General features: G+C 38.4%; 2 protein-coding genes across 2 annotated transcripts; both read right to left on the bottom strand.

Moving 5' to 3' along the window:
• Window positions 1-493: 493 nt before the first annotated feature.
• LOC117748790 (probable phosphatase phospho1) lies at window positions 494-6608 on the bottom strand. The gene is made up of 2 exons (XM_034558862.1): window positions 6512-6608; window positions 494-4124 (listed from the first exon to the last, which is right to left on the bottom strand). Exon 2 carries the CDS (start codon window positions 4086-4088, stop codon window positions 3315-3317), a length of 774 nt encoding a protein of 257 aa, XP_034414753.1. The 5' UTR covers window positions 4089-4124; window positions 6512-6608; the 3' UTR covers window positions 494-3314.
• A 2214-nt stretch (window positions 6609-8822) lies between these two features.
• LOC117748486 (synaptic vesicle membrane protein VAT-1 homolog) lies at window positions 8823-20241 on the bottom strand. Its single transcript, XM_034558291.1, has 6 exons — window positions 19631-20241; window positions 15251-15458; window positions 13640-13810; window positions 13318-13407; window positions 12511-12749; window positions 8823-11478 (listed from the first exon to the last, which is right to left on the bottom strand). The coding sequence occupies exons 1-6, from the start codon at window positions 20123-20125 to the stop codon at window positions 11290-11292; spliced, it is 1392 nt and encodes a 463-aa protein (XP_034414182.1). The 5' UTR covers window positions 20126-20241; the 3' UTR covers window positions 8823-11289.
• Between the last annotated feature and the right edge of the window lie 6363 nt (window positions 20242-26604).

Genomic DNA, 26604 nt, shown 5'->3' with positions numbered 1-26604 from the left:
ACATTAACTTAAAACCATTCACAAATATTTGTCCCCTTCCAAAATTCACAGCCTAAATTGTTCTACTGAGACTCTATTTGGCTTTCTTTCCAACAATACATTTTCAATATTGAGTTTTAAACAAAACAAACACAAGTTAAGGTCTAAAATCTGAATTGGATCTTTTGATATCACAAAACTTGATTTAAATAACGTAATCAATTAATTATATTTACGCTATAAAAAAAGACGTCTTCAAATGTCTTATTCGTTTTGACTAACAGTGTGTCTAATCTACACACATATAAAGTATTCTATATTTAATAATTAGTCTTCTTTTCAATACAGGTATATAACAATACATCTTATACAATATATATTCTTATTTTATGAAAAGAAAATTCTCGTCCTTCAAGTGCTCAAAATATGAAAATGTTAAATTTCCGTGAAAACAAACTTATGTGATAGAAAGCGCCAGAAGTCACTAAAGAGACCTTGAGGTGAGATTGTTGTTGTCCATATAATTCTTTAATGGAGCAGACATGGAGTTATGATGAGCCTCAATGATCGTCAAGAGGAAACTAGTAGTTTATCGTCACGGCTGTGAAACACACAACAAAAACAAATTAAATCAGATAATGGCTTTATATCCCTGTTACACAGATGCTTTACACACATAACTGGATTTTGATTACAAACACTCACACCCAGGATACAGCAACAAAAAAGGTAGCATATTAGTCAAGCAGTCCCAACAACGCATCATTTTATTTGGTTGTTGTGAAGCCATAATACCAGTTTAAAATTTCAGAAAAAAAAAAAAAAACTAGTTTGGTGATCTGGTTTTGATTCACATCCCTGAAAACGTCAAACGTTTTTCCTTCCTGTTTTACATCATATCAAGAATACAGCATTTCATTATTGCACAAAACTCCATGGAAGTTTTACAGGTACATAGACAGTTAAAGTAAATTAAATTACCCCGTTACATTTTTTAAATAATCATAGCATTCAAAGGAGTAAAACTCACGTGACTTTAGTCTCTTACTCACAAAGCATTAATTGAAGATTTGATCTCAAAGAGTTTCAGGATCACGCTCCAGCTGCATTGATTAAAGATCGATACTTTTTAAATCATAAATTAACATATTGCTCTTAGAGCAGCAAATACACATATTTCATAAACATATATCATTGTGTTTGCTTGTTAATACTTTTGTTTCTACTCCCTGAGAAACTAAAACATTGTAAAGGAAATTTCCAGCACTTATACAGCATAATGTTGTTTTTTAAGGCTAGAAGTTTTTCATCAATTAACAAGTATTACTTGTCTTTTTGACGGCTTTTCATCAGCACACAAACTTTCTTATTGTTATCTGCAATGGCTTAAAACGCTGTTCATTATATGGATATGGATAAAAATGAATACAAATATACACTCAATTATTCATACTACCTCTGGCCTAAAGTCACTAGACGGGACCAACATGAGTGTTAACTTGTCTGTATACTAACATGGAGACCTTAAACAGGCTGCAACAATCTGCTAATGTACAGTACACATGCCCAATAAGAATCATATTTGAAACAGCTTTTTGTAAACAGGATGGGAAAACAAAACAAAAAACTTAATATTTCCTGAATCAAAACAAATTATGAATGCCCCTGTAAACCATCATGTTTAAGTGCTCCTTGTTTTTTAAATATATTTTCAAGTCCATGTCATAGATTTAGTGAGGCAGAATGAGGCTACGTGTTGAGTTTCGTTTGCAAGTATACTAGAGGATAATCGTCACTCACTCGCAACAAACTTGTTTACTGGGAATACATTCAACCATAAAGAGAGCTTTTCAGAGGCTCAATCCAAACAGAGACCTTTTATCAATACTAATAGTCACTGTGAGTTTTAAAAGGGTACAAGTACAGTGAGTGCTAGCTTATAATATCGACACAAATACAATAAAAAAATCTTCAATTGGTAGTTTGCATTAGACTTTTTCTCATTGTTTCAGAGTCACAGGGTAGAATGTTGCAAGCGTATGGCTACAGCGTTCCCTTTGGATCTCATGCTGGTGTAGATTACTGTTGTATAATCAAGCCCTAGATTAGGTATCAGTAATGAGTGGTGGAGAGAGCACAGGTAGAGTGCACGGGTTTCTGACATCTTATCTCTGCTCGATGCCGTCGACACGTGTGGACTTTTGTCCCACGCGGTGCTACGACACCTGATCCTGCTTCATGTGTCAGTCGGCGAGGTCCTTGAATGCAGTTTCAAGTGATTTAAAAAAATAAGCCTGTCAACACAAAAGTGGAGTAGATTCAAGCTGTTGCTCTCACTCACTAAAATCTCTACACCGTACCTGTGACACAAATCTCCACAGCTAGGATTGACCAGAAATGTCACATACAGTGAGATAGTCAAATGTAAATTAAATGACATTCATATTGAATAGGTTGGTGTTAAAATGAGCTGATTGCATTTGATTTAGCTCACTCCAGAGCACACTAGACACAACTTTGGTTAAGATCTATTCTGATCTTTGATCAGACTCAAAAAGCAGAACGTGTACCATATTTTGCTTATCTCTATTATTGATCATGATTATCTTGACAAGAAAGCTAATTTATTTGCATTCAAATGGGAATCAAGTTCTACTCCATACTAACACCTATTACTTAGCATTATAATAGGTGTTTAGGCTAGCCTTAAAGGTATAGTTTTTACATTTTTGAAATTACACTTATTCACATCTTGCAGCGAGTTAGATGAGAAGACCTATAACACTCTCTCGTGTCTACTGAAAATATGCTGCTGGATATCTTAGCTTAGCATTAAGACTGGAAACAAGGAGAAACAGCAAGCTGTTTCCTCCTATTTTAAGTCTTTATGCTCGGCTAAATTAACCAGCTGCTGACATCAGACACATATTTATTGTGCAGACATCACAATATCTAACTTCACAAGAAAGTAAATTCCAAAACCCATTTCTCCAAAAACTATTCATTTAAAAACAGGTGATTCAAATAAATGCACACTATATTGTGCCAAGTGTTGTGGTGGTAAAATCATGCATATCCTGCAGCCACTTACTTACTTAGATCACTTTTGGGGACATTACATTGACTTACATTTTTGTCCTGGAATCTTATCCTCACACTAACCACTACTTGGCCAAACCTCACACCTTAACTTGACCTTAAACAATGAACTAAAACTCATCTTTTTCCCAAATGGGAATACGGCTTTTGGTTTTCCAATCAGACAAACCGTCCCCAATTAACTGTCCTTTAATAGAAATATGTCCCCAAAAGTAGCCTAAAGTTAGGAACACACCTCATCTCTCCTCCATTATTGTCTTCAGGCTGTCCACTATGTCCTCGCCGCTGACCCAAGGCACTATGTTTGCCTTGAGCCTGGCTGCCTGGGACATCTCCAACAGCAGCCTGTGCATGGGGAAGTCCCTCCTCGGGAAGGCTGTGTCCCGGGGCCCCAGAGCCAGAGAGGGACAGACATCATTGGCCCCATCTCCGATATAGAATACCCTCTGAAAGGGAGCACCGCCACGCTCCTTTTGTCGGCCCGCCAGATACTCCCGGAGGATCACCTGCTTGCACATGTTGTCAGGACAACAGGTGCAAGAGTGGGAGTGAAAGGGGAGCAGAACAAGGCGGCCAGTTGCGTCAAAACTTGCCGGGTTAGTGAAAATCTTGGTGAAAAGGTGGCGCACCCCAGCTCGCTCCAGCCAGGTCTCGATGAAGTACGTGTTGGCGTCGGAGACCACCGCCAGCTCAAAGTCCTGCTGAAAGCGCTGCAGATACTGGAAGAGGGTCGGGAGGCCAGGTGTGGGTGGGATCTTCTCCAGTGCTGAATGGATGGCGTCCTCAGACACGCCCTGCTCTGCCATAAAAACCAAGACCTTCTGCATGTGCTCGTTGTAGTGCCCCTCCCTGTAGCTGTTTCTCAGCCAGTCAGGAAGCTGCTGGCCTGGTAGAGCGCGCACCACAGCATCATCGCTGTTCTCATTGATGATGGTCTCATCAAAGTCGAACAACACTAGGAAGCGCTGTTGCTGCGGCGCTGCATGGGTTTGGTTGGATGGAGCTGTCATCTTCGCTATGTAGAGGGAATGGTGAGTGGTCCCTCTCTAAGAAAAGGAGAAGCCAAAGACAACAGATTCTGAGGAGCATTTCACTGTTTTATTACACCCTCTAAAAATAAAATGGTACTGGTAGGATGCCAAGTATGACATCATGAACATCCTGTTTACTCTGCTCTGTTCCTTTCCACTTGTAAACAAAAGTTTCCCCTACAGTTTATAGTCTAATTAGGATAATTTTTATATATAGCTCCCTGTGGTCCAGCAATGAATTTAAATTGAACCTGGACACAGTGTATTTAGCGTAAGAACCCATGTTCATTTTCTGGAATAATCAGATTTAAAACCCTGCAGCGTCTGATATGCAACACATAGTCATACACTTCTTATACTCATCAGAGACATTCCTTTATTCCTTTTGGATTGAGGGAATACTTGATTTACACATTCCAGATCTTAGATTAGGGCCAATTCCATATTTACACAGGCATGGCCGATATGTTTGCAGCACAAGGCTTTCGCTGTTGCAGGCATGTTGTAACTTGAGTGGAGGGAGAGCTGTAACATCACAGCATACCATTGCCATAAATGGAACAAATATGAATTGTGATGCCAAACCACCCTAGTGAGGCGTGAAATAATAAAGCTACTCAAGTAATGTAGTAATGTAGTATAATTACTACTTTTGATTCATTTAGTAGCTATTTTATACTTCTAATACAGAACATGTAAGGGTATATAATGATCACTGTTACTCTATAGGCTATACTATAGGATTATACTGCCCCGCAGAGTCAAAACACAGTAACTATATATTTGGTCATATTATTGGTCCATTTCGTGTCCAGATTATTGACATCTGTTAACATCAGCAGCAAATTTGCACTAGAATTAAAAGAAAAGGTAAAAATCAAAATACAGTGACTGCACTCTGGCCAGTTAAGGATAGCCTTAACTAGCTAAAGCTAATTTACTCATTTTCATTGTTTCCTGTGATTGAAAAATCAATGGTGTTGGTCCAACATTGAGTGATTTAAGCCAGCTTGATAAGGCAGTCACTATCTAAAAAGGAACACCAGATAAGCTTATTAAAACTTCGTTTAGCAGAGTGACACATCATTTGACATGGTTACACTGCCTTTTAAATTCAAATGTATTTAATCAAAAATTTCATGAAACTATCTAATTTAGTCAAATGGACAATAAAGCTGAGAAGATGTTATAATAAGTCTATGACCATTACTAAAACGGCATAAAACGAGTGTTTTAGGTTTCATATGTCTGTTTTACAATCTGGCCTAAGAGCCTTCAAATTCAAACCCTTTTCTGTCAACTTCAGACAGAGTTTGTACATTTTGATTTTACATACAAAATGCACGATCATCCGTTGAAATAAGATGTATTGTTATAGATTACACTACCTAACTGTGTTTAAAGTAGCCTGATTAAAATGAACTCCTCAACCAGCAACAGCATGTACATATTATTTACACATCAGTAATCAGCACTAATGGCCTAATGGGATTCAAATATTCTGCATATAGTTAGTATTGTGCTCAAAGAATATTACTTATGATAAGTAAAAGGGTCTGAGTACTTCTTCCACCACGGGAAACAAGTTGTACAGGACTGACAAACCCACAGATAGACCTTAAGTTTGCTGCAACATAAGTAATACAATTCAATGAAATAATAATTGACAAGGAACATACCACCGACAAGTTTAAGATTATGATATAAGAAGGTCATGTGGCAGAATAGCTGTGTCTAGTCACATGCATCTTGCACAACCTGTACATGCCAGTTATCTAAATCCACACAGCATTGTCGCAGAACCTTACCTCGAGAAAAAGCGCAATAGATCATGAAAACAGCAATAATTACCTATTTTTAGATGAATATGGACTCTTATATTATATTTAAAATGTTGTATTATTCGAAAATATAAATTCTCCAAGTTATATGTATTGAATATGATGTTGTGGAGAGCAGGGAAGCTTGGCCTGACGGGATTTGATGAAATGCATCTCTGACAATGTCAGCTCATGGACAATGTTATAATAACAGACCAGCTGGCGTGACGCTCTCTAATGTAAATGTCCTGTAAGCAGCAGTTTGGCTGCATGTGCCAAGTGGGCGTCCGCCTGGTCTCCTACTGCAGCTACATTATTTATAGAGCATATTTACACACTAAGCTATCTAATTTTAACCCCGGAGCAGCTATTCCTGTGCGATGGGTTACCACTGAGAGTCATGAGCGAGCTGTCAGGAGTCGTTAGGCTGACCGGGTGTTTGTCCGAGCGGCAAAGATTAAAAGGCAAATTCAAACAGTCCAATCAAGCAGAGAGAGAGAGAGAGATGAGAGAGAGAGAGAGAGAGAGAAAAAAGAGACAGAAGAAGAACATGTGCTGATTCGGAAAGAAAATCAGGCCTACCGGCGATGGGCATATGAGCCAATATGGTAGGCTAGACGCCCGGCTCCGGCGACCGCATCCCAGTGACGCGGCAAGAGTCCCACAGCAGTGCAGAGGGTATTCCCATTTAAAGCCAGTGTCATAAGAGCGAGCGTAAACACAGTACATCCGGCGCAACCTTTCAAATTAAAAGACCAAGAGAGTCACGCTCTGTCAATTGACGTTTTAGTGATAGCGGAGTTAAAGAGAAACGACACAAATCATTGCTTATACTTTAATTTGTAGCAGTAATGTTCACTGCTGTCGAAAATATACAGTATTATGTACTTGAAATGCTACTTTACAGACTACTTCTACTCTGTTACATTTTGGGAGCAAATATTTTACTTTTTACTCCACTAAATTTATTTAACAACATCATATAACTACAAAATATAAATCAACTAATGCCTTATGGTGTACAATTAGAGATTAAGTCCCAATACATAAAGGAGTTGAAATCATATCCACATTTACAAGCAACAACATTGAAGTGATTTAGCTCTACACATGAATGCATCAGTAATTATTATTCAATGATATAATTTATATTATTATGAAAATGGGCATTCCCTTATACTGCACTACTGAAGCCACTACTTCTTATTTGGCACAAACGTTCACGTTCACATTGATGAACTGATTAGATTTTGAAGTTTAAAGGTCAAGGCCTCTTTGAACTCATGTCCATTCCTTTCTCGTGAAAGTGATGTCTCAGCAATGCCTCAAAGTTCACCTAACACATGTTTGGCTGTAACTCAATAATTGATATGCTACTCACAAAATGTCTAATTGGATACAATGCTGTCAATTTGTATTGGATCGACATGGATGTAATTGCGACGCAGTAATGTCTTTATGTTGTTTCTCACTTGGTCCTGTAATTAGCATTATTTACCAATTATGTAATGATGTCCTTTGTTTAAACCTCAGCTGTTTACTGCACATGTTTTAGTCGTCTACACATACTGTAGCTGCTGCTGACTGCAGCAGAAAGGCCTCCATTTATTTTTAGATGGACATTTCCAGCAAAGGGCAAAGTGATAACATTTTGTTTCCTAGAAATACAACACGTGTTTCTACCACATTGTAATAATGTTTGTGAAATTGTCAATGAAGTCAGTTAATAGGCTTTTAATATTTTTGCTAATGTATCACCTTTAGTTGCACCTTGGATACAAATTTACCAGACAAGATACAGCCGTGTACTTTATGGCATAATAATCCCCTTAACTGTGTAAAGTATCTGCTGTACAAAGGGCTGGACAAACTCCTAGTGAGGTAAGAACAAGATAAACGCCCAGAGTTACATTCTCTGCTGATAAAGGGTATAATAAGCATAATGTTATCACTATATCAGAACAGCTCAGCCTCTCTACCCTTGAAGAACATACTGTAGTTCATGTGTTCATGTGTGCTCAGAATCCTTCAAGACTTATTAACAATACTGTGTAATCATTTGCAGTGCATATGACACGAGTGCTGTTCAGTGACAAGTCATAATATCAATTTATTCATACACCACCTATTTATATTGCAATATTTATTGATCGTTGTGACTCATTGCAAGATTCCAGGCTAAGTCCCGGATCTCCACTGACCTTGGCACCTCCCATGTTGAGTGTACGCCCAGAGACTCATTTACTTTACATGTCCACTTATAGTAGTTTAAACATTTAATGGCACATGTACTTTTGACCTTTGCACATAATGTTTCAGACACAATTTGAAATCCGATGTAGTTTGAGATACAATGAGAAAAAACAATTTTAATCGTTACAGTTTACAGTTGCATAAAACATTCACAGACAGTTTATTTTTCTCCTAGTTTTTGTCATGTGTTTTTCCCTCATTTATTTTGGGAAGGTGGTCCTTTACATTTTATTTACAATCGGAAGAGGACCTTAAGTTACAAAATATTGAGAACCCCACATCATTCATCCAAGATCATTGGACGGTCAAAGGAACTTTGACCACGAAGCGGAACCAGAGACGCTTGAACTGAAGAAAAGCGCCCAGTGCTCGTACACAAATTGACCAGAGGAGGACCTCTGCTGGTCGCCATGTAGGTCTTAATAGTCACCCAAAAACATTGGTTCCAGGTTTGGGCAACATATCTTTGTGGGACAGTTGATAAAACACAACAAATGTTAAATTTAAATGGCATGTAACTACGCTGTGAACACACTTGTATTCTTATTTCTTGGCTTTATTTAAGTTGATTATACAGAATCATGAGGGTCAACTTAATGCTCCCTTCATCAATATTGAATCAATTGAGTAATTTACAAGCTTAGAGGAACATAATGTGATACCACTTTAATAATACAGACAGGTTAGTGCCATTTAACAAAGAAGGCATGTGTGCATAAAGTGTGTTTAAAAAAGAAAAAAGGCAGCGTTGTTTGATCACCATCATAAATACAGTAACACATCAAATCTTTCACTTATTGAGACAAACGGGTTAATAGACGCAGCACACATTGATCATAAACATATCTACAATCAGTACAAAACACATTGCATGTTTGAGTAATGAAGCAGGATATAATCTTTGAATGGGTTATTATATATTTAACAGCTATGTTTTAGAATTTTATTATGAAACAGATGTAACATCTCATTAGAAAGTGAGAAGGCTCAATTGAAATTATGTTTTACATTGAACAAGACAGGCAACACTATAGAGAGTATTTTAATTACTTATTTAGAAGGCACGATTTCACCACCAGATGTCCCTCACCACATGGATGAATATTGTATCCATTCATGTAAATTGTTGTGAAATTATGGAAAAAATGACTAGCATATTTTAGATAACCACTTTTGAATGTTAGTCATTTACAGTTAATGTCATTTAGCTGACGCTTTTATCCAAAGCGACTTACAATCTTGTTACATTCATACACTGTAGACACAGCTACAGGGAACAATGCAGGGTTAAGTGTCTTGCTCAAGGACACATCGACTAGGGCGGGGATTGAACCGCCAACACCCTAATTGAAAGACGGACCTGCTAACCACTGACCCACAGTCGCACCGAATGTTACAGTTAACAGACACACAATGTAGTTTTGAAGTTACATTTCCTGGCCGTAATATTAAATGTGTCAAATCTTGTAGCATTACAGAAATATATTCAAAGATGATCGAGGAGTGTTTGTTTTATCTTCACCAATTGCCCTTTAACATCTGGAGAACTATCTGCTCAGATTGACTTCAGTTCCCACTAAAAATCCACATCAGATCTTACTTCATACCTGGAGAAGGAAACCATAGCCAAACCTAACAAAGTCACAAATGTAAATAATATGAAGCATATTCTGTGAAGCGTTCTTACTCCAGACAGAAAGCAGGACTGGGAGGAAGGGAAGAGGAATGTGAGGCGCTGCTCTGGTGCGGATGAGGGAAACTCTTTTCTCTACAGCTTCTGGAGCATCTTTCTGCGTCACACTGAATTACACCCACAAGCTTTAGCCCAATATTTAAGATCATCCAATTCAAAGATACAGTCATACAAACAAACATACAAATTACTGTGAAGAAAATGGAAGCTTAATAATCCATCGCTATACTTTAAGAGCTTCAAGATGAATAAATATTGAGCACAGAAATACTAGAAATACCAGAAATAAGGGCAAATAAAGCAAAGCACTATCCCATTTTTTCTTCATAACTTTTAGAACATATAGGAATGACTTTGTAACACCACATACTGTAGTTCTGTAAACACTTATATTTTCTATTTGAATAGGCATGGTAGGACTTTGAAAGCAGCTCAATAAATCGAGGTATGATAAACTGCCTTCACATGGCATGCCAAACAGTTTTAGCTCAAGTTCTGCACAACGTTGTTTGGAAGAAAACAACGACAGGAACAATTGTCAATAGCCAATTGTCATATACAGTTGACTTGGTGGCAGTGGTGAAAGCTGAATTTGAATTTGGCACACATGAGAAAAATATAACAATTTGAACTAGAATACAAAGAGAGACTTTTGTCTAACAACATTCAATAAAGAGGAATTAGAGTTTGCATCACAACCCATGAAACTAGAACAATAACCACTATTACCAACAATGTTTACTGATAAAATAGACTGGGGTTGGTCAATTTGATTACAGTTACTCATTACTTCAAATGAACAATGTGTAACACGATAAAGAAGTTAGAAGCAATGCATCTCGATTACATTCAAATTACTTTGCCAGATTTAATGATGCGGATTAAAGCACAAACAGATAAACCACAAAGGGAAATGTGTTTCAGATTAGCATACAGACAATCAGACCAGGGCTGGTATTTAAGAAGCCATAAACCAAAAAAAAAAAAAAATCTACCAATGACATAATGCTCTTCTTCCAGTTAAGAACAAGTGCCTCACATCAGCATCAATATCAATCAAGAAGAAGCAACACCAAACATGTATACACACACACACACACACACACCAGCCCTGGTGACAAACTTTATATCAGTCATGGGGAAGCCACACCCCTTCATTTTTCTTCTACCATTTGTTATCAGAATACATTATTCCTCACTTCCTGCAATAGTGTACAGTTGTTTTTCATTTAAAAACACATGTATTCCCAACAGAGACACAACACACATATCACAACAGAATCTTCATAAACATTTGAAAATACTGTCAAAGAAATAAATGGCATCTTGCTTTTCTTCCCTTTGTGACAAGTGAACAATAGAGAACGCATTCAGGAAGTGCAAGAAAACATCATTCAACTAAACACATCTTTTCTCAACCCTCTGCTTTAACTTCCTCTGTGGCCTCTTCTTCCTTCTCGTTGACGGCAGCCTCAGTTTGTTCCACTTTTTCTACCGGCTCAGGGTTGGACTTTGATTTCACTTCCTCCGTCTTCGCTTCAGGAAGAAGGATGACTTTCCCAATGTTTTGGCGTTCCTGCATGCGTCTCATGGCATCAGTCACCTGACAGAAGACAGAGGAGTAAAACGGATGTGCGAAACTGGTATTGCCTAATTTTAGGTTATGCATTTTTTACCCTGTTGCTTTCCCCGTCTCCTAAAGACAAGATTAATTGCATCAGATTTGTAGTGACTACATGACACACACGCTAATGGCCGATCAGTCAAAATGAGGAGGAACATTAATGAACACAATGGCTATCTATGCTGTGTATCTCTGCAATAAGTCATCTGCACTTCCTATTATTTCCTGCCTTGGCTTTTGTCCGTTTCCTGTGCGCAGATGCAAATTCAGGATTGTTTCGTATCACACTCCTGTCTATTCTTGAAGAGAGCCAGAGACACTGGAAACAAAGATATCCCCGTAAGTAGTGAATGCCACGGCAACGATTTAGACCGTCACCTAGCAACGGCCCTTAAGTACGACTCATCTGATGGGGGGATTGAGGTTTGCTGTCTAACACACGAGTAATGAAAAAGAGGAAAATGCCAGGAGGCTGTGACGCAGAAGAAGCTTCAGTGGAGCTCCTCCTGAGTGATGTACAGCCATCGAATGTCTGAATACATTGAGCGGCTGAGAACTTGAACTTCTTGTTTTCAAACCTTTCAGAAATTGTTAAACATATATGTAAACAAGCTTATTCACTTTCTTGCCGAGACTTAGATGAAAAGATGATGCCACTCTAAAAATATGAATCGATAGCCAGCAGCTGGTTAGCTTAGCTTTAACATTAGGACTGGAAATGGGGAAGAACAGCTAGGCTGACTGTCAGAAGGTTGAAGGTCAGTAGTTCACTAATTAGTGCGTTAAGTCTTGTTTGTAGGTTTGCATTTACCTTCGTTCAAAACCAGGCTAGCTCTTTCCCCTTGCTTCATGTCTTTGTGCCAAGCTAAGCTTATATTTTCCTATTTATCGTACATCCTTTTCCTTCTTAGAGGTAGATTCTGTTTCACTTCAGCCCAGAAAGTGCTGTCATGCATGCGTAAGTAGCAGAACCGCTTTCACATTTTAGATTTAAAACATAAGCAAACAAACCTCCTCGAAGTGATAGCATGAGTCAATGCGGGGCTTGATCTTTCCCTGCTCGTAGAGCTCCAGCAGCTTGACCATCGTCGTTCTGATGAGCTCCTCATCCGTGATGTAGCCCAGGTGGAAGCCGCAGACGGACTTGTTGGCCTGCATCAGTTTGAGTGCAGTGAGAGAGAGCTGGTTGTACCAGGTCTTTGCCATGGCCAACAGGTTCTTCTTCTGGCCAGTCACACAATTGGCTGCACCTAGAATGACGAACAATAGAACAACATGCATTACAAGAACACACACCCAGATGAATTTATGTATAGCTATCTTCCGGAAGGTTAGAGATGATGACAACACAAAAGTAGCAACACTTAAATACTAAATAATAATAAAACTTCTTCCAATCAAAATGTCACTTAAGGTTCAAAGTATTTTTTGTTTTGTAGTTAAAACTACAAAAATGACTCAAATTTTAAAAAACTGATGATATAAAAAAAAAAGTTTAATCAAAAATGTAAATCTTCAAAGTAACTTGTAGTGAACACAGATAAAAATGTAATATTTCACTCTGAATTGCTGTAGAGTATACATGAGCATGTAGTAGACACTCAAATAAGGTACCTTTAATTTGTACTAAAGTACAGTACCTAATTAAGTGTTCTTACTTTCCACCTTGGTTAGCTTTTGTTGAAGTCTATTCATTGTTGATAAAATTATGCAAAAAAACACCTCATTAAATGTGTAGGCACAAAAAACCCAATTACATTGAGGCAGACTGAAGCCATTTATAAACTTTTTTTTCCCTTCCGTTTCCAGGTGACTTACCAAAGACTACAAGCGTGCCCAGAGGTTTCAACAAACCAAAGCCTTTCTGGGTGTCTGAACCCCCGAGTGGGTCGAGGACGATGTCCACTCCTGCAGAGCGACAGATTAAAACAAATTAAATGGATGGGGAGGAAAAATAAAGATGCCATTTGTTTTTAATGCCGCTTTATCAACTTGTTATCAAAGAAACAAAATACATTAACACATTGTTAAAATGAAATCCATACATTTCCTGGCCAAGCAAGACAGGTATGGATGTCTGTGTTCGTTAGGCTTAAACACGACAACTCGCCGTACACAAGCAGTTTTTCAATTTTCTCACCTTTTGGGCTGATTTTGCGAATTTCCTCCACGTAGTCTTTGGTGCGGTAGTCGATGGGGTGAGTTACACCGCCTTGGGCAATAGTCTCATGTTTGGTGGCTGATGCAGTGCCAAAAACTGTCACATCTGGCACAGTCTGACACAGCTGGGTGACAGCGACACCAACACCACCTATATACATGTGCAGAATCAAACTGAAGTGAGAAAAGTAACTACAGGCATTTCAATTTCCAAAGTGAAGCTGTTCCACTTCTGTGTGATCTCTCTCTGAAATAAATCAGTGATTTAATAATCAAACAATAAAACTACACTGGCACACAGATGTTTTTTTAATGATTTCTCAACCTTTAGGATACTCAGAGGACATTTAGACAGTGAAAGGGTTCTCACAATGCTGGCTGTGCACACTCGGCAGTAATCCCTCCTGCCTTCTCCTTCACCATGGCCTCGTGTGGCTGATTCATACATGTCAGCTGACAACCACCCACACACTCAACACTGAAACTGGCCTTTGAGAGGGGTGTGTGTGCAGAAGAACTCTAGACCGTGATGGTGGATGCTGATATTAACTGAAGTGTATACTTGGACTCTGTGTGGTTGATAAACACTGAGCTATCTGAGTGAATGCAGAATTAACATATGTTAAACACAATGAATAACTTCAAATAAACAAAAGCTAAAGAGGATTAAAAAAATGACACTGAATTTTGGTAACACTTTATTCCGCACATGTCTATAATGCATTATACACATACTTATAATATGTTATAATCTTCTTATAGCACTGTATAATCTAGTTAAAAGCACTCAAATATTAATAATTCTGTATAACAATAACCACAACACATTATAGAACACTTTATACTGACTTGTATGGTCAAGTATCATAATACTTTAGAATTGCTAGTCACTCATTGACATTTATGTCAGAATAGTGTAATAATTTATGTAGTTGTAATACATTGTAATCTTTTTACAATGAATTATAGTTTGATGAGTTATTTTAAGTGTATATTGTTTTGTTTTTTTTTACAACGTTTTGTGTTTTTGGAGTGTATTATCACTTTTCCAGAAAATGACACCATTCCAGTTTTTGCATTGTGTGTGAAGGCTCCAAAAGTACTCGAGCACCTCCGATTCTTTTTTAGCTTTAGTGTCGTTGGCTGCAAGCTGCCAGCTCAGCCGTCGCCATGTTGAGAGCCAATGGGTAAGGTCTTAATTTTGTGTTTAGTACTTTCAGAAAATGCATATAAATGATGTACACCCTTCTTTGATTAAAAGAGTACTCCTGGTACCTTAACAGCAATAAGACATATTTCCTTGTTACAGTGTTGGGGCACCGTTTTTTAAATGCCAGGTGTTGCCAAAGCAACCATGCCTGATAATGATCCTGTTTTCCATTTTAGGAATACGCTTTTATAAGACCTCAATATTATGGTGTCATATTTTCAAGTGACAATGATCAATTCAAGAATAAAAGAGTACTTCATTATTTGTTGCGTAACAGTATTTCAGACACCACTGAGTGTATTTGTACTAAACTGGGTAAATGATGCAGTTTTCAGAATACACTCAGTGCATTAGGTTTTCAGTATTCTCAGTGTGTCTTACCTGCTGCCATATGGATGAGAACACTCTTGCCCGGTCTCACATTGGCCATCTCAAACAGCATCATGTAGGCGGTCACGTAGTTTACGGGGAGAGCAGCACCTTCCTCAAAGCTCATCTGCTCGGGCATGGCGAAGGTGAGGTTTGCGGACACAACAACAGCTTCCTGCCACATGCCATTGCGGCTCAACACGATGACTCTATCCCCCACCTGAGGAAGGAAGGTAAGAAAGTGATTTAATTAATTATTTTTGCACAATTATTATATCAAAATAGGACCTTCAATAAGGGGGAATACCCATAAATGGTCCTGTCCCTTTAAGGCTATGAGTAGGATAGGCTGCACAATTAATCTAATATTAATGGTAATTACAGTTTTGGCTTCCCACAATTAAATTAATATTATCGACTCCATATCGATGTTGAAATTGCGTGCTTCTCTCATAAAAACACTTGGCTGCATATAAACTTTGCTGAATGATGCGGCTGCAGTCCAGAGAAGAAGAGTAATATAATTAATTTTACAACATACAACAGAGAGCAGAAACACTCAAAACTAAAGTGTCTTATTTTCATTTCAGTTGTGTTAACTAGCACAAACAGCGCTCTCTTGATTTCATTTTGGGTAAAATGTTTGAGTACAATTCTATTTTGCCTCTAGGAATGCACTGTGAATAAAGGTACAGTCTTATTTTGATAAAGATTTGTACATTAGCTGAAATGTAGCAAAACATGCAAGAAAGAAAGTAACTAAAATCAATAAATAATCGTGATTTATAATCATGATCTCAATAAATTATAATTTTGGGCCACAATCATACAGCCCAAGAAGGATGCGAGTATGAGAAGAAACGGGCCTTCTTCATGAGCTCAATTTCTTGTGTCATCACCACTTTGATCTAGATGTCAAATTGAGGTCAAGCAGGCAGGAAATCATCTGATGTGTATTTTTGTTAAATGACATGAGGGCAAGTTATTACACTGCTGCTGTGCATACATTCATCCTTATAAAAGGAATGATCCTCAGTCATCTTGTGATACTCGGCAAGTAACGGAACTCAAATTCCTTGAAATCTTAAAGGGTTCATTATGACGGCAATTTAACAACTAAAGTTATGGCTGCAACAAATGATTATTTCCATTGTTGATTATTCTGCCAAATATTTACATGACCAATGTTTTGCCTATAAAATAGTGAAAAATGCCCATCACAATTTCCATGTGACCAAGGCACATATGTGTGTGACATTTGAGGAGCTGGAACCAGCAAATGTTTTGCATTTTTGCATGAAAAATTACTAAAACGATTATCAAAAATCGTTGCATTGGATTCACTGATTAGTAACGGTTTCGTATCTGGACCAAATGCAATCACAACGACTTCCAGGGATCGTTGACATTTCATTTAAAGCTCCGGCAAACAGCAGGCAGAGTAACGATCAAACAGAAGGCTGGTAGGTTCATCGGGAGTCGGGCTAGTGGGTTAAATAGGGACAGGCAGGGTCGGCAAACAGGAGATCGGAATGAGAACAAGTGCTGGAGAGTCTGGCATGAAAAAAAAGAACAATCTGGCAAGGTGTGGCTGGAAGGGAGGAGCCTAGTGACTTGATTAGTGATCAGAGGCAGGTGAGTGAACAGGTGAAGGGAGTTAGACTGACGAGGTGGGAGTGACTGAAAAATAGAGTGAGGAGGGTGTGGAGCTGAACTGTGACACATTGGGACAGATTATTCCAGCTCAGTTTACCAGTAAATATGCTCTTTGGCTTTTCCTTCAGCTTTACATCATCATCATTTCTTTTTGATAGCAGAAATGTTGTCTTTAGACCTCACGACTAACTCAAAACATGTTACATGTATATCAAACAAGATCACATCAAACATGTTGCATGGACCTGAACTGTTTCGGTTCAAATGAGCTCAGACAAGCGGGCTTATGGGAAATGTTGTTCCTGCGTTGTGCCCTGGCTTCTTCCAGAGGGACGTGCTATTATAAAAAGTATCACTGGTGTTGAGAAACTTGCCAAAAAAAGTGAAGGACTCAGGAAAGAAGTCCGATTGTGAACGCTGCACTGCTTCCTGTTGCCTCAAGAGCTCAGAGCTACCCGAGCCACACACTTCCTGCTGCACACAAACGCATCACAATAGACAGATGCCACCCACACACACAAATAGTTACACCCCCATGCACAGACAATAAAAACATTCACACAAACACATGTTGCTGTTGTCTGTTTAAGTGAGATAACTCCGATAGCTCCAACTTCCACATCGGATGACTCAAAAGCTCCTTTTTGGAGTGGATAACATTTTGCAACCTCTGGTCTTGTGAAAAACTTTCCGACACCCACTGGGTGACCTCAAAAAACACATGGTAGTTAATTATAAAAAAAGGCTGAGCTCATTTCCTGCAATGCTGACATGAACTGAGGTAACTGAAGTGATGTTTGAAATAGGACAGTGAAGTTTGTGTGAAATCCTGCCGTTTATTTGAATTAGATGCGACACAACTTTTGCCAGCAAACTAAAAATCAGACAATAGAGTTTTGACTGCTGTTTACATCAATGCATGATCATATAAACACAAGGCTGCTACACATCCTCTCGTCACACAACGCTAAGTAGATTAAGGAGTTTATTTGGAGAACAGCTGGTGTATTTCTCTGAAAGTCTGACTGAAGTCCTATGCAGATGAGCTTGGTGGTGCATGTATGGATGCAAAATTGAAGTGGTTAAAAACCAGACTTACAGCTGCTCTGAAGGTAGTTCCAAAAGGACTCTTCCAACATTCTGGATGAAATACTAAGAAATGCAAATTAAGCGAGGACATGTCATTTTCAGCTGCCATCTCTGTTTGTTTTAGGAAAAAAACATTTTTTTTTTTAGGTAACTGACTAATATAATGCTAAAACACAAGAGGCACACACTAGGGCTCGGATACACAATGATTAACTGTGCAACGCTCCCTGAATGTTTCACTTCTCTTGAATAAGTGGCAAGAACAACAGATCATGGTTAAACTCATTAAAGATCCTAAAGCAAAAAGCTTATTCGGTTTATGGAAGGCTGAAATTATTATTATTATTATTATCATCATCATCATCATCATGAGAGAAAATGAGGAGGTTTGCTTTGGAGTCATCTGTTGCTGAGCTTTACATACAAAACACGCAGCTCTTATGAACCCAATGACACAGCAGAGAAATACTGTTATTCATTTAAATAGGAGTGTTTTGTTTTGCAAAAGACTATGGCATAAAGTCATCGAGGTTGCTTGCAATGAGTCACTATGCATTTCTTTAATCCTCCACACAAATAAATTAAAGTCCACATAACTGGTTATGTGGCCTCTGGGTGATCAACTATGCAGTATCTCAGGAAAATGTGCTTCAACGGCAGCAAATAAGGTGCCTGTATGCTTCAAATAGACCAGTCTGCAGCTGACTGGATTTAAAAGAGGCAGAGGCACATATAAATATTAATATTCTGAATGCTTAATAAACTTAATGAATTCAAATGCCATAAAACTCGACCTCTGGAAAGCTCTTTATCAAAGAGAAGGTAAATACACGTCAAGGACACATTGTAAATCAAACACACAGGAACTATTCATAATGGCAAAAGAAAACCTATTTCCACACATGAATAGAACATGTTACATTAAATGGAATAAGTTATTTATGAAGGGGTTCTGCTTTTGTCAATGTGCATACACACCATATTGTGCAGAGATGTTTTAAAACATAGTAAAAGGGCTGCTATTTTGATAATCAATTAACTGGCAAATTAACAGAAATGTAAAACATGTGGTTCCTGCCTCTCAATTTGGAGGATGATCTGCTTTTCTGTGTTTTATATCATTGAAATCTTGGATATTTTTTTTTTTTTGGACTGTTGGACTAACAAAAGAAACAATTTCATTATCTTGGGTTTTGGAGTTTCATTGACAATTCATTGAGAAAACGTGTGTGCATGTGTGTTTGTTTGCATGCGTGTCAGTGGATGAAGAAGGATACATTACATTCAAAGTCAGTCATTTGGTGGTCATCAAGGTTCTACACCAAGCTCCCTAAAAATGAGGTGAAATATTGTTTCCACCCCGAAAAAAAGTAATGCCAGAGAGTTAAAAGAGAAACAAAATCTGTTTTAGTATTTAGTGGAAAAGATTACTATGTTTTGGCGAGGAGTGAAAACCCATGTGCCACTGGGAACCAATAGGAAGCGCATTTCCACAGTCCAGAAACATTCTACAGAAACACCTAGGCCTACGCCAGTAAACACCACGGTTTGAATTACAACTACAGCCTCATCAGCTCCACAGCACGCGACTAGCATTGTTCGTGGTATTTTGTGGGTGTGCGTGCACTCAGGGGGGCCTTTACTCACCTCCCTGTCCTTCACACCCTCCCCGACGGCTTCGATGACCCCGGAGCCCTCCATCCCCATGATGACAGGCGGGGCGGGCAGCAGCTCGTACAGCCCCTGTCTGCCCAGGAGCTCGGAGAAGTTCAGCCCGCACGCCTTGACGCGCACCAGGACGTCTCCTGCCAGCAGCTGCGGCCGCGTCTGCGTCTTCACCTGCAGCTTGACTTTCTCGTAGCCCCCGTGGCCCGTCAGGACCAGAGCCCGGTAGGAGAGGGGTGTCTCCTCGGCTGCTGCAGGGGTGCTCGCCGACTCCTCCGGAGCCTCCGACGCAGCCGGCGAAGGTTCGTCGGGCTTCCCCTCCTGTTCTGGGGGTTGCTGCTGAGTTAGAGCCTCTTCGCCAGACATCATGACCACTTGTGAGTTCAGCGTGTTTGGGCGTTGACACTCCGACAAACAAATACTCAGGGAGAAAGGAAAGAGTTTCTCTAAACGCAATAATGTGTGGTACGTTGGCATAAAATAGGTCCCTCAGTTAAGGCAGTCGTATTCTTTGTGAAATTAGATTGTTACTGCGGGGTTTCCTGTGCGTGCGCTGCGCTCAACAAGTGATCAATGAAACAGCGTCAATGAAAATCATGAATTCCGGTTTGGATTTTCACAATAAGAAGCTTCCTTTCACTCAAAAGCAATTAAGTGACCCAAAACAGTATAGTAGGATATAGTTTAAACAATATATAGGCTACATTTAAGAGATTGAAGAAACACGATAGGATGATGTATTTATTTTCACAGGTAGACCATGATATTAATAAATAATTGTATTAGTCCCGCAGTGGGGACATTTACAGGATTACAGCAGCATAGTGTAAAGTGCACACAAGACACAAAAAAATAAAACAAGTATTGTAAATAAGCAATAAAAACAGTAATAAAAAACAGCAAATAATCCACAATAACTGAAATATTATATATACAGACAGAATAAATTATAACTACTACAGTAACTGAAATGAAATATAATATATGCAGAATGATTTATTAAAAGGATTGTGCTTAAAATAGAATAAAAGGAACTTATAAAGACACCTCACCGATTTGAAAAAGGGGAAAGTCCTGCTGATGCTATGAGGTCCCCCTGACCCAAGAAATCTATAACCTATTTGCTTTTGAACAACAATAATAATAATAACAATAATAATAATAATAATATTAATAAATATCTTGATGTGTTCCAACAAAAAAAGTGTAGAAAATGCGAGCTGCGGTTTAATAATTACGTTGCCCCTGTGTGGGTGCACTGTTTCCACACAAAGTTAACCTTATTATTAAACAACATTTCTGTAAATATAACTTAATGTAATTAATTCCTTTGATGATAACCATGATAAACACATGGTCGTGTGGATATCTGGTTGATTCTAATATTTGTCGCGGATAGGATTTCATCTATAAAACTGACTCGAAAAAAGCTTTTATTTCAATAAAACAGGGAAAGTGTTTTCCTCCCTGTTTCTGGTTGGTTTGACGCAGTTTAAAAGGTGACCGATCCGTTTCGTTGGCTGATGTCTCAGAGATGTGAGCCAGAGAGCTGCGGAGAGCTTCAAACTCCGGACGCTGGAGTGCTCGGAGAAGAAATGGGATTGTTTGACCTCGAGGAAACACAGTTCAGCTCCAATCTGCTATTCAGGAGTTAAATAATGTTAAGACCATCTGGTGCGCTATTTGTGCGCACCACATATTATATTACCTACATTTATTATTACACATAAATATGCTTTTTACAATTATGGCAAACAATCTAAGGTTAGGTTTGTGACTTTTATTAGTTATTTATGATAAATTAACCTCACAGAGAAGAAATACAAGACTTTCCTTTTAGAATGAGAGTCACAGAGATCCATAAACTGACACTGTAATCCATTATTCTAAAAGAAACAAAGAGAGAACGAAAGAAGGAAAGAAAGAACACCTGACAGCTGGACTCGTTACACTGTAAAAAAGGATTTGAACAATAAATCATGATAATGTATTTTTGTCATTTACTTCAACTTATCATGATAAGTTATACAATTACAACTCAATTGTATAAGTTGTCGGTAGTTCAACTCAGGTTTTTAAGCCAGTTCAATAAATTGTAAATTTCAGGAAGTCAATTGAACTTAATACTGTGAGTTATAATGATGGTTATGTCCAACAGTCAAAAACAAGTGCCAATAACTGCCGTTCCTCAAACGGCCACTTGAGAATTTAAAAGCGATTCAATTTCCATTAGACCCCCATGTTAAATAGTCAAATTCTACCCAGAAATACAAATGCATACAGCCTACTCTAAAAAACAGTTTTATTCTCTTTAGCTAATTTGCCTCTTCATGAACTGTTCATGGGTGACTTTGTGTACAACTAATCCATTTACATTGTATTGAGGCTTATCCTGCATAACTTTAATAGGCGTTCACAACAAACGCGTTGCGAATATTCGCAACGCGTTTGTTATGAACGCCTATTAAAGTTATGCATAATCGACCGTACCAGGTCGCAAACTGCGAGCTGCCTGTCAGCTCAGCTGCATCACTAACCAATGGAAAACCAGACGGCGAACTAACCTAAACCACGCGGCGGATCATTACGTTTTTGACAGCCGGATCACAAACGTGACCTGGACACTACCACGCAGTACGTAGGTTCAGCGAACCAAGTGGCGGATGAATATCGTTAGCTAGCGAGACGATGTACGTGAGTCGACCCTGGACATGCGGCGCGACAGCTCGGAAAGAGAAAGCCCCAGTGAGGTGAGTGACTCCATCAGCAATATCATTCAACCCAATAAGTCAATGTAAAGAAAGTACCTGCTGTCATGTTAATATATTGTCTGTAAATGTATGACGCTTAAGCTTTGTTTAATGCGGGTGGTTCAGTATGGACAATAGTCCAGTGTTAGCTAACATTAGTTTTTAATAGTCACATTTGAGCCGCGTAAATCCCGATAACCGGTTTAATTGGACCCGGAAATGACAGAAAGGTTGATTAACAATAGTTTCAATCGATTATAATATTTCAGAGGACATTTAGAAAAATGTAATTTAAAGCTAACGTAATGTTTTTAGCCAGCTTCTCAATGTAACTTAGCTTAGCAGCAGGACTGTCTCCAGGACAGTTCGCTACGGCCAGTTTATGGACTACTTGTGGTGTGGCTAAAATATCAGTAGCTAATATAAGTACATTTAAAACCTAATTAAATTAAATTAATATTTTAATCTTTTTGGATTTGTGCTGGCAGGCTAATGCTTTTGTCAAAACATGCCTCGAAAACGGGACCTCGTTATCTAGCCAGTTAGCTAGCTAGCTTAAGTTAAGGTTTGCACTAACCTACTTATTTGAAGGTAATTAGCTCGCTAGTAGCTTTGGCAAGCTAGCTGTGTTCGCGCCACTTTCGCGTGCTCATGAATTGACGTCATGAATTCCAGTCTTGAAGCTCCGCCTCCTTCAACAATGCTGACGCTAAAATATTAGATTTGAATTATTTAAAAAGCATTAGTAGATATTCTAGGCCTAAAATATAGTGCAGCAATATAAGATACTAATAAAATATATAACATGTTAATAAGAATAAATTAAAATGCTAAATATACAATGTAACAATGTCTGCTGAATGTCTTTTGGTAAAACCAGAGGATCTTAATGACTATATGCCGCTTGTGTCATATCTAGTTCAGGGGCGCATGTTGATCTCTCCCAGGACATTCTTGCTGGATTAAAACCTGCTGTAAGTATATCTTTCTTCATACATGTCTTGTTACATTATTTAATATTTCTACTTACTGGATGTACTTACTAACAGTACATTTCATCTCCTTTTCAGGTAAAAGTGTTTCACAATGCTCCTGCGAGTCATTATATCTGAAAATGATATCAGATGCCTTTCTATTGAAAACATCCCCCCAAGCGTTAAGGAGCTGTGCCAGGTGCTGCAAACAAACCTTGGTCTGAGAGGTGGATTCATATTACAATTTGAGGATCCTGAGTTCAACCATCAGTTGTGCAACCTGACGGACATTAAAGATCTTCCTTTGGAGCGGGCAACATTAAAAGTGTTGTTCACAGCTGATGAGCCTGTGGAGAAGCATCCCAGTCTGAAGGAACCGGGGCCTGGAAAGGGATGGTACTCCTGGTTTCACAGTCTCAAATTCAAGCTTGGAAACTACCGGCAAAAGTTAAGTGCTGCAGGATGTCCTGAGGTTGTTATCAACAAAGGAAAAGGAGGAGATTCAAAGGGGAAACGTATGAAGAAGTCAAAGAAGGGCGAGGTCAACTACTGTCCAGATCCACCAGAAGGACAGAGTCATGAAAACATAGAGGAAAAGCGAAAGCTGATGGTGGTGGAAATGCTAAAAAAAGACCCTGATCACCAGTTGGTGGAACACCTGATGACGACTACGTTTTCCCAGCGCCGAAAAGAAATAATTGGAGATCAGCCACTTGTTGCAGAGGTCCTTTCCAGATGGCCAGCGCTGTTCCTTGAGAGACAGGTAGGCAGTCATACTGTGTAAACTGTCTGTCCTATTTAGAAATGTTGTTTGACTAGTATTTACTACCTGTTTGCATCTCCTCAGATAAGGGCAGAATTCAAAAGAGTAGTCACCACAGACCTTCTGGAGTCATTCCTCAACGGACTTGATGACCTGGTCCCAAAACTCCTGGAAGTCTACAAAGCTGCAACCAAGTCTGGAAAGAAGCAGACACTCAAAGACATGTTGAACTGCCTTGAGAAAAATGTAAGGGGTTGCTGTTTGTTTGTAAATTGATGCACTATTTGTTTTTGTGCTACAAAATGTTCTACCTGCATATTTCTCGGTCTTGTAGGACACAAATGAAAGGAGGAGGACTGCTGCTTTGCTTGGTCTAGCACACTATATATCCGAAGATCCATCAGACGTCATCAGGATGTGTGATGTAAGACAATATAAAATGTCCTTAATGCAAAACTGTGATTACATGTATACGTTTTTGTGTTGTCAGATATTATGTAGACCATATTGTCAGATATTATGTAGACCCGATGATGTATTGAGGAATCAGATTATTTTCTTCTGTGTAGTACTTTCTTGTGTCGTATTTACCTCTAAGATGTAGTGGAGTAACATCAAATGCTCAAGTACAGTATAAGTACCTCAACATTATACTTAAATAGGGTACTTGAGTAATACATTAGTTAGTTACTTTCCCTTGTAGAGCATATGTACTTAAAGATGTAAAAGGTCAAACACTATTTCTGCTTTTCTAGGCTCATGGTGAGACTCTGGATGCAGCCATGAAGGGGATGACAGTTGGCCTTCTGATAGGCTATGAAAGTGGGGAACAAGATCCATTTCCACGCACGATTTTCAATGTTGCAGTTGTGGTCGAGGAGACAATTGTGCTCCATGACTTAAAAGATGTGCCATGTGCTTTTGCCATGCTTATGGGAATTGTATATAGTTTAAATCTTGAGTATCCACAAGGCATGAAATATACCTTCGAGTTTCTCCAGCGAGTGCTGATGAAGATACAACCAGACCAAGCCTCTGCCAAAGTAAATGGACTGAGGAACAAAGTTCTCAGCTACAACTTATTAAAAAAAAGAACTCATTAGCTAGATCCTGTCAGTTGTTCCTGTTGTATTTAATGTTCTTTGTGAATAGTTCTGTTTAACCACATTGTGGAAGTTGCATTAATGTAAAAATAATTTGTTAAGATGCAAACAATGTTTTGTAAAAAAAAGGACTCATCCTGTCAGTTGTTCCTGTTGTATTTAATGTTCTTTGTGAATAATTCTGTTTAACCACATTGTGGAAGTTGTTTTAATGTCAAATAAATTTGTTTTGATGCAAACACAAGACATGGTGTTTCTTATAACTATAAATTGTCATTTGAAACGATGCATACTTTTAGGTAATATTAACTAGGAAAGTTATGTCAAAACGTCCTAACTTAAATAACAGAGTTGAAATCATTAGTTGGATAAGTGAACAGAATGCATGATAAGTTAAATATCTTTTTAACTTGCATTGTTAAGTTGACACTACTTATTTGGACAAGTGAACAGAATGCATGATAATAAGTTAAATATCTTTTTAACTTGCATTGTTAAGTTGACACTACTTATTTGGACAAGTGAACAGAATGCATGATAATAAGTTATATATCTTTTGAACTTGCATTGTTAAGTTGAATAAACATGTACTATACAGTCATGTGAACTTACATAGAGCAATCCAAAGCTAAAGTCAACTAAAAATCATAAGTTGTATCAAATTGTAAATCCAATTTGACTCTACTTGAAAGTTTAAGGCAGCAATTGAACTTATGTTTTTAAGTTGAACCACATTGATTTTTATTACAGTGTAGGTAATACTCAAGTGAAATACTTATAGCTATGGTCCTTTCCTTCACAATCACCCACACATAGTCTGCACACTTCTTGCATCCTGCAACTAAAGCTGCTTTCTCATCTTGCTATGGTGGTTGAGTCTGTCAGGCAGGAAGTGGGGATGGTGAGATAGATGTTTTTATATATAGCCACATGTGAGGTCTGAAGTTGCAGTTTAACACTTCCTTTTCCACCATTCAAGTTCTGAAGAAGCTGTGACTGACATTTTAAGCACTACAGGCCACACAGGCGTCAACTTATACACACACACACACACACACACACACACACACACACACACACACACACACACACACACACGTACACACACGCACACACACTTTCATCACACACTCAGGATGATTTTGAATGCACCATATGACCACTTGTTGGTTAACAGAAGATTTACATGTTGGAGCCGCTGTCGTACATTATTGTCTGAAACTTCCTACTATAATAACATGTAAGGCATAATTTACAAGACATTTTCTTCACAAATAAGAAGTTAAGATTTCTTTCTAAACTTCCTGTGAACTCATTTAAAATGGAGGTTCTCCCTACAAAAGGGAACATTGGACACAACGCATTG

This window comes from Cyclopterus lumpus, chromosome 19, assembly GCF_009769545.1.
Source record: "Cyclopterus lumpus isolate fCycLum1 chromosome 19, fCycLum1.pri, whole genome shotgun sequence".
NCBI lineage: Eukaryota > Metazoa > Chordata > Actinopteri > Perciformes > Cyclopteridae > Cyclopterus > Cyclopterus lumpus.
Note: the sequence above shows the minus strand (reverse complement) of the source record. Positions and strands in the feature narration are given on the sequence as shown.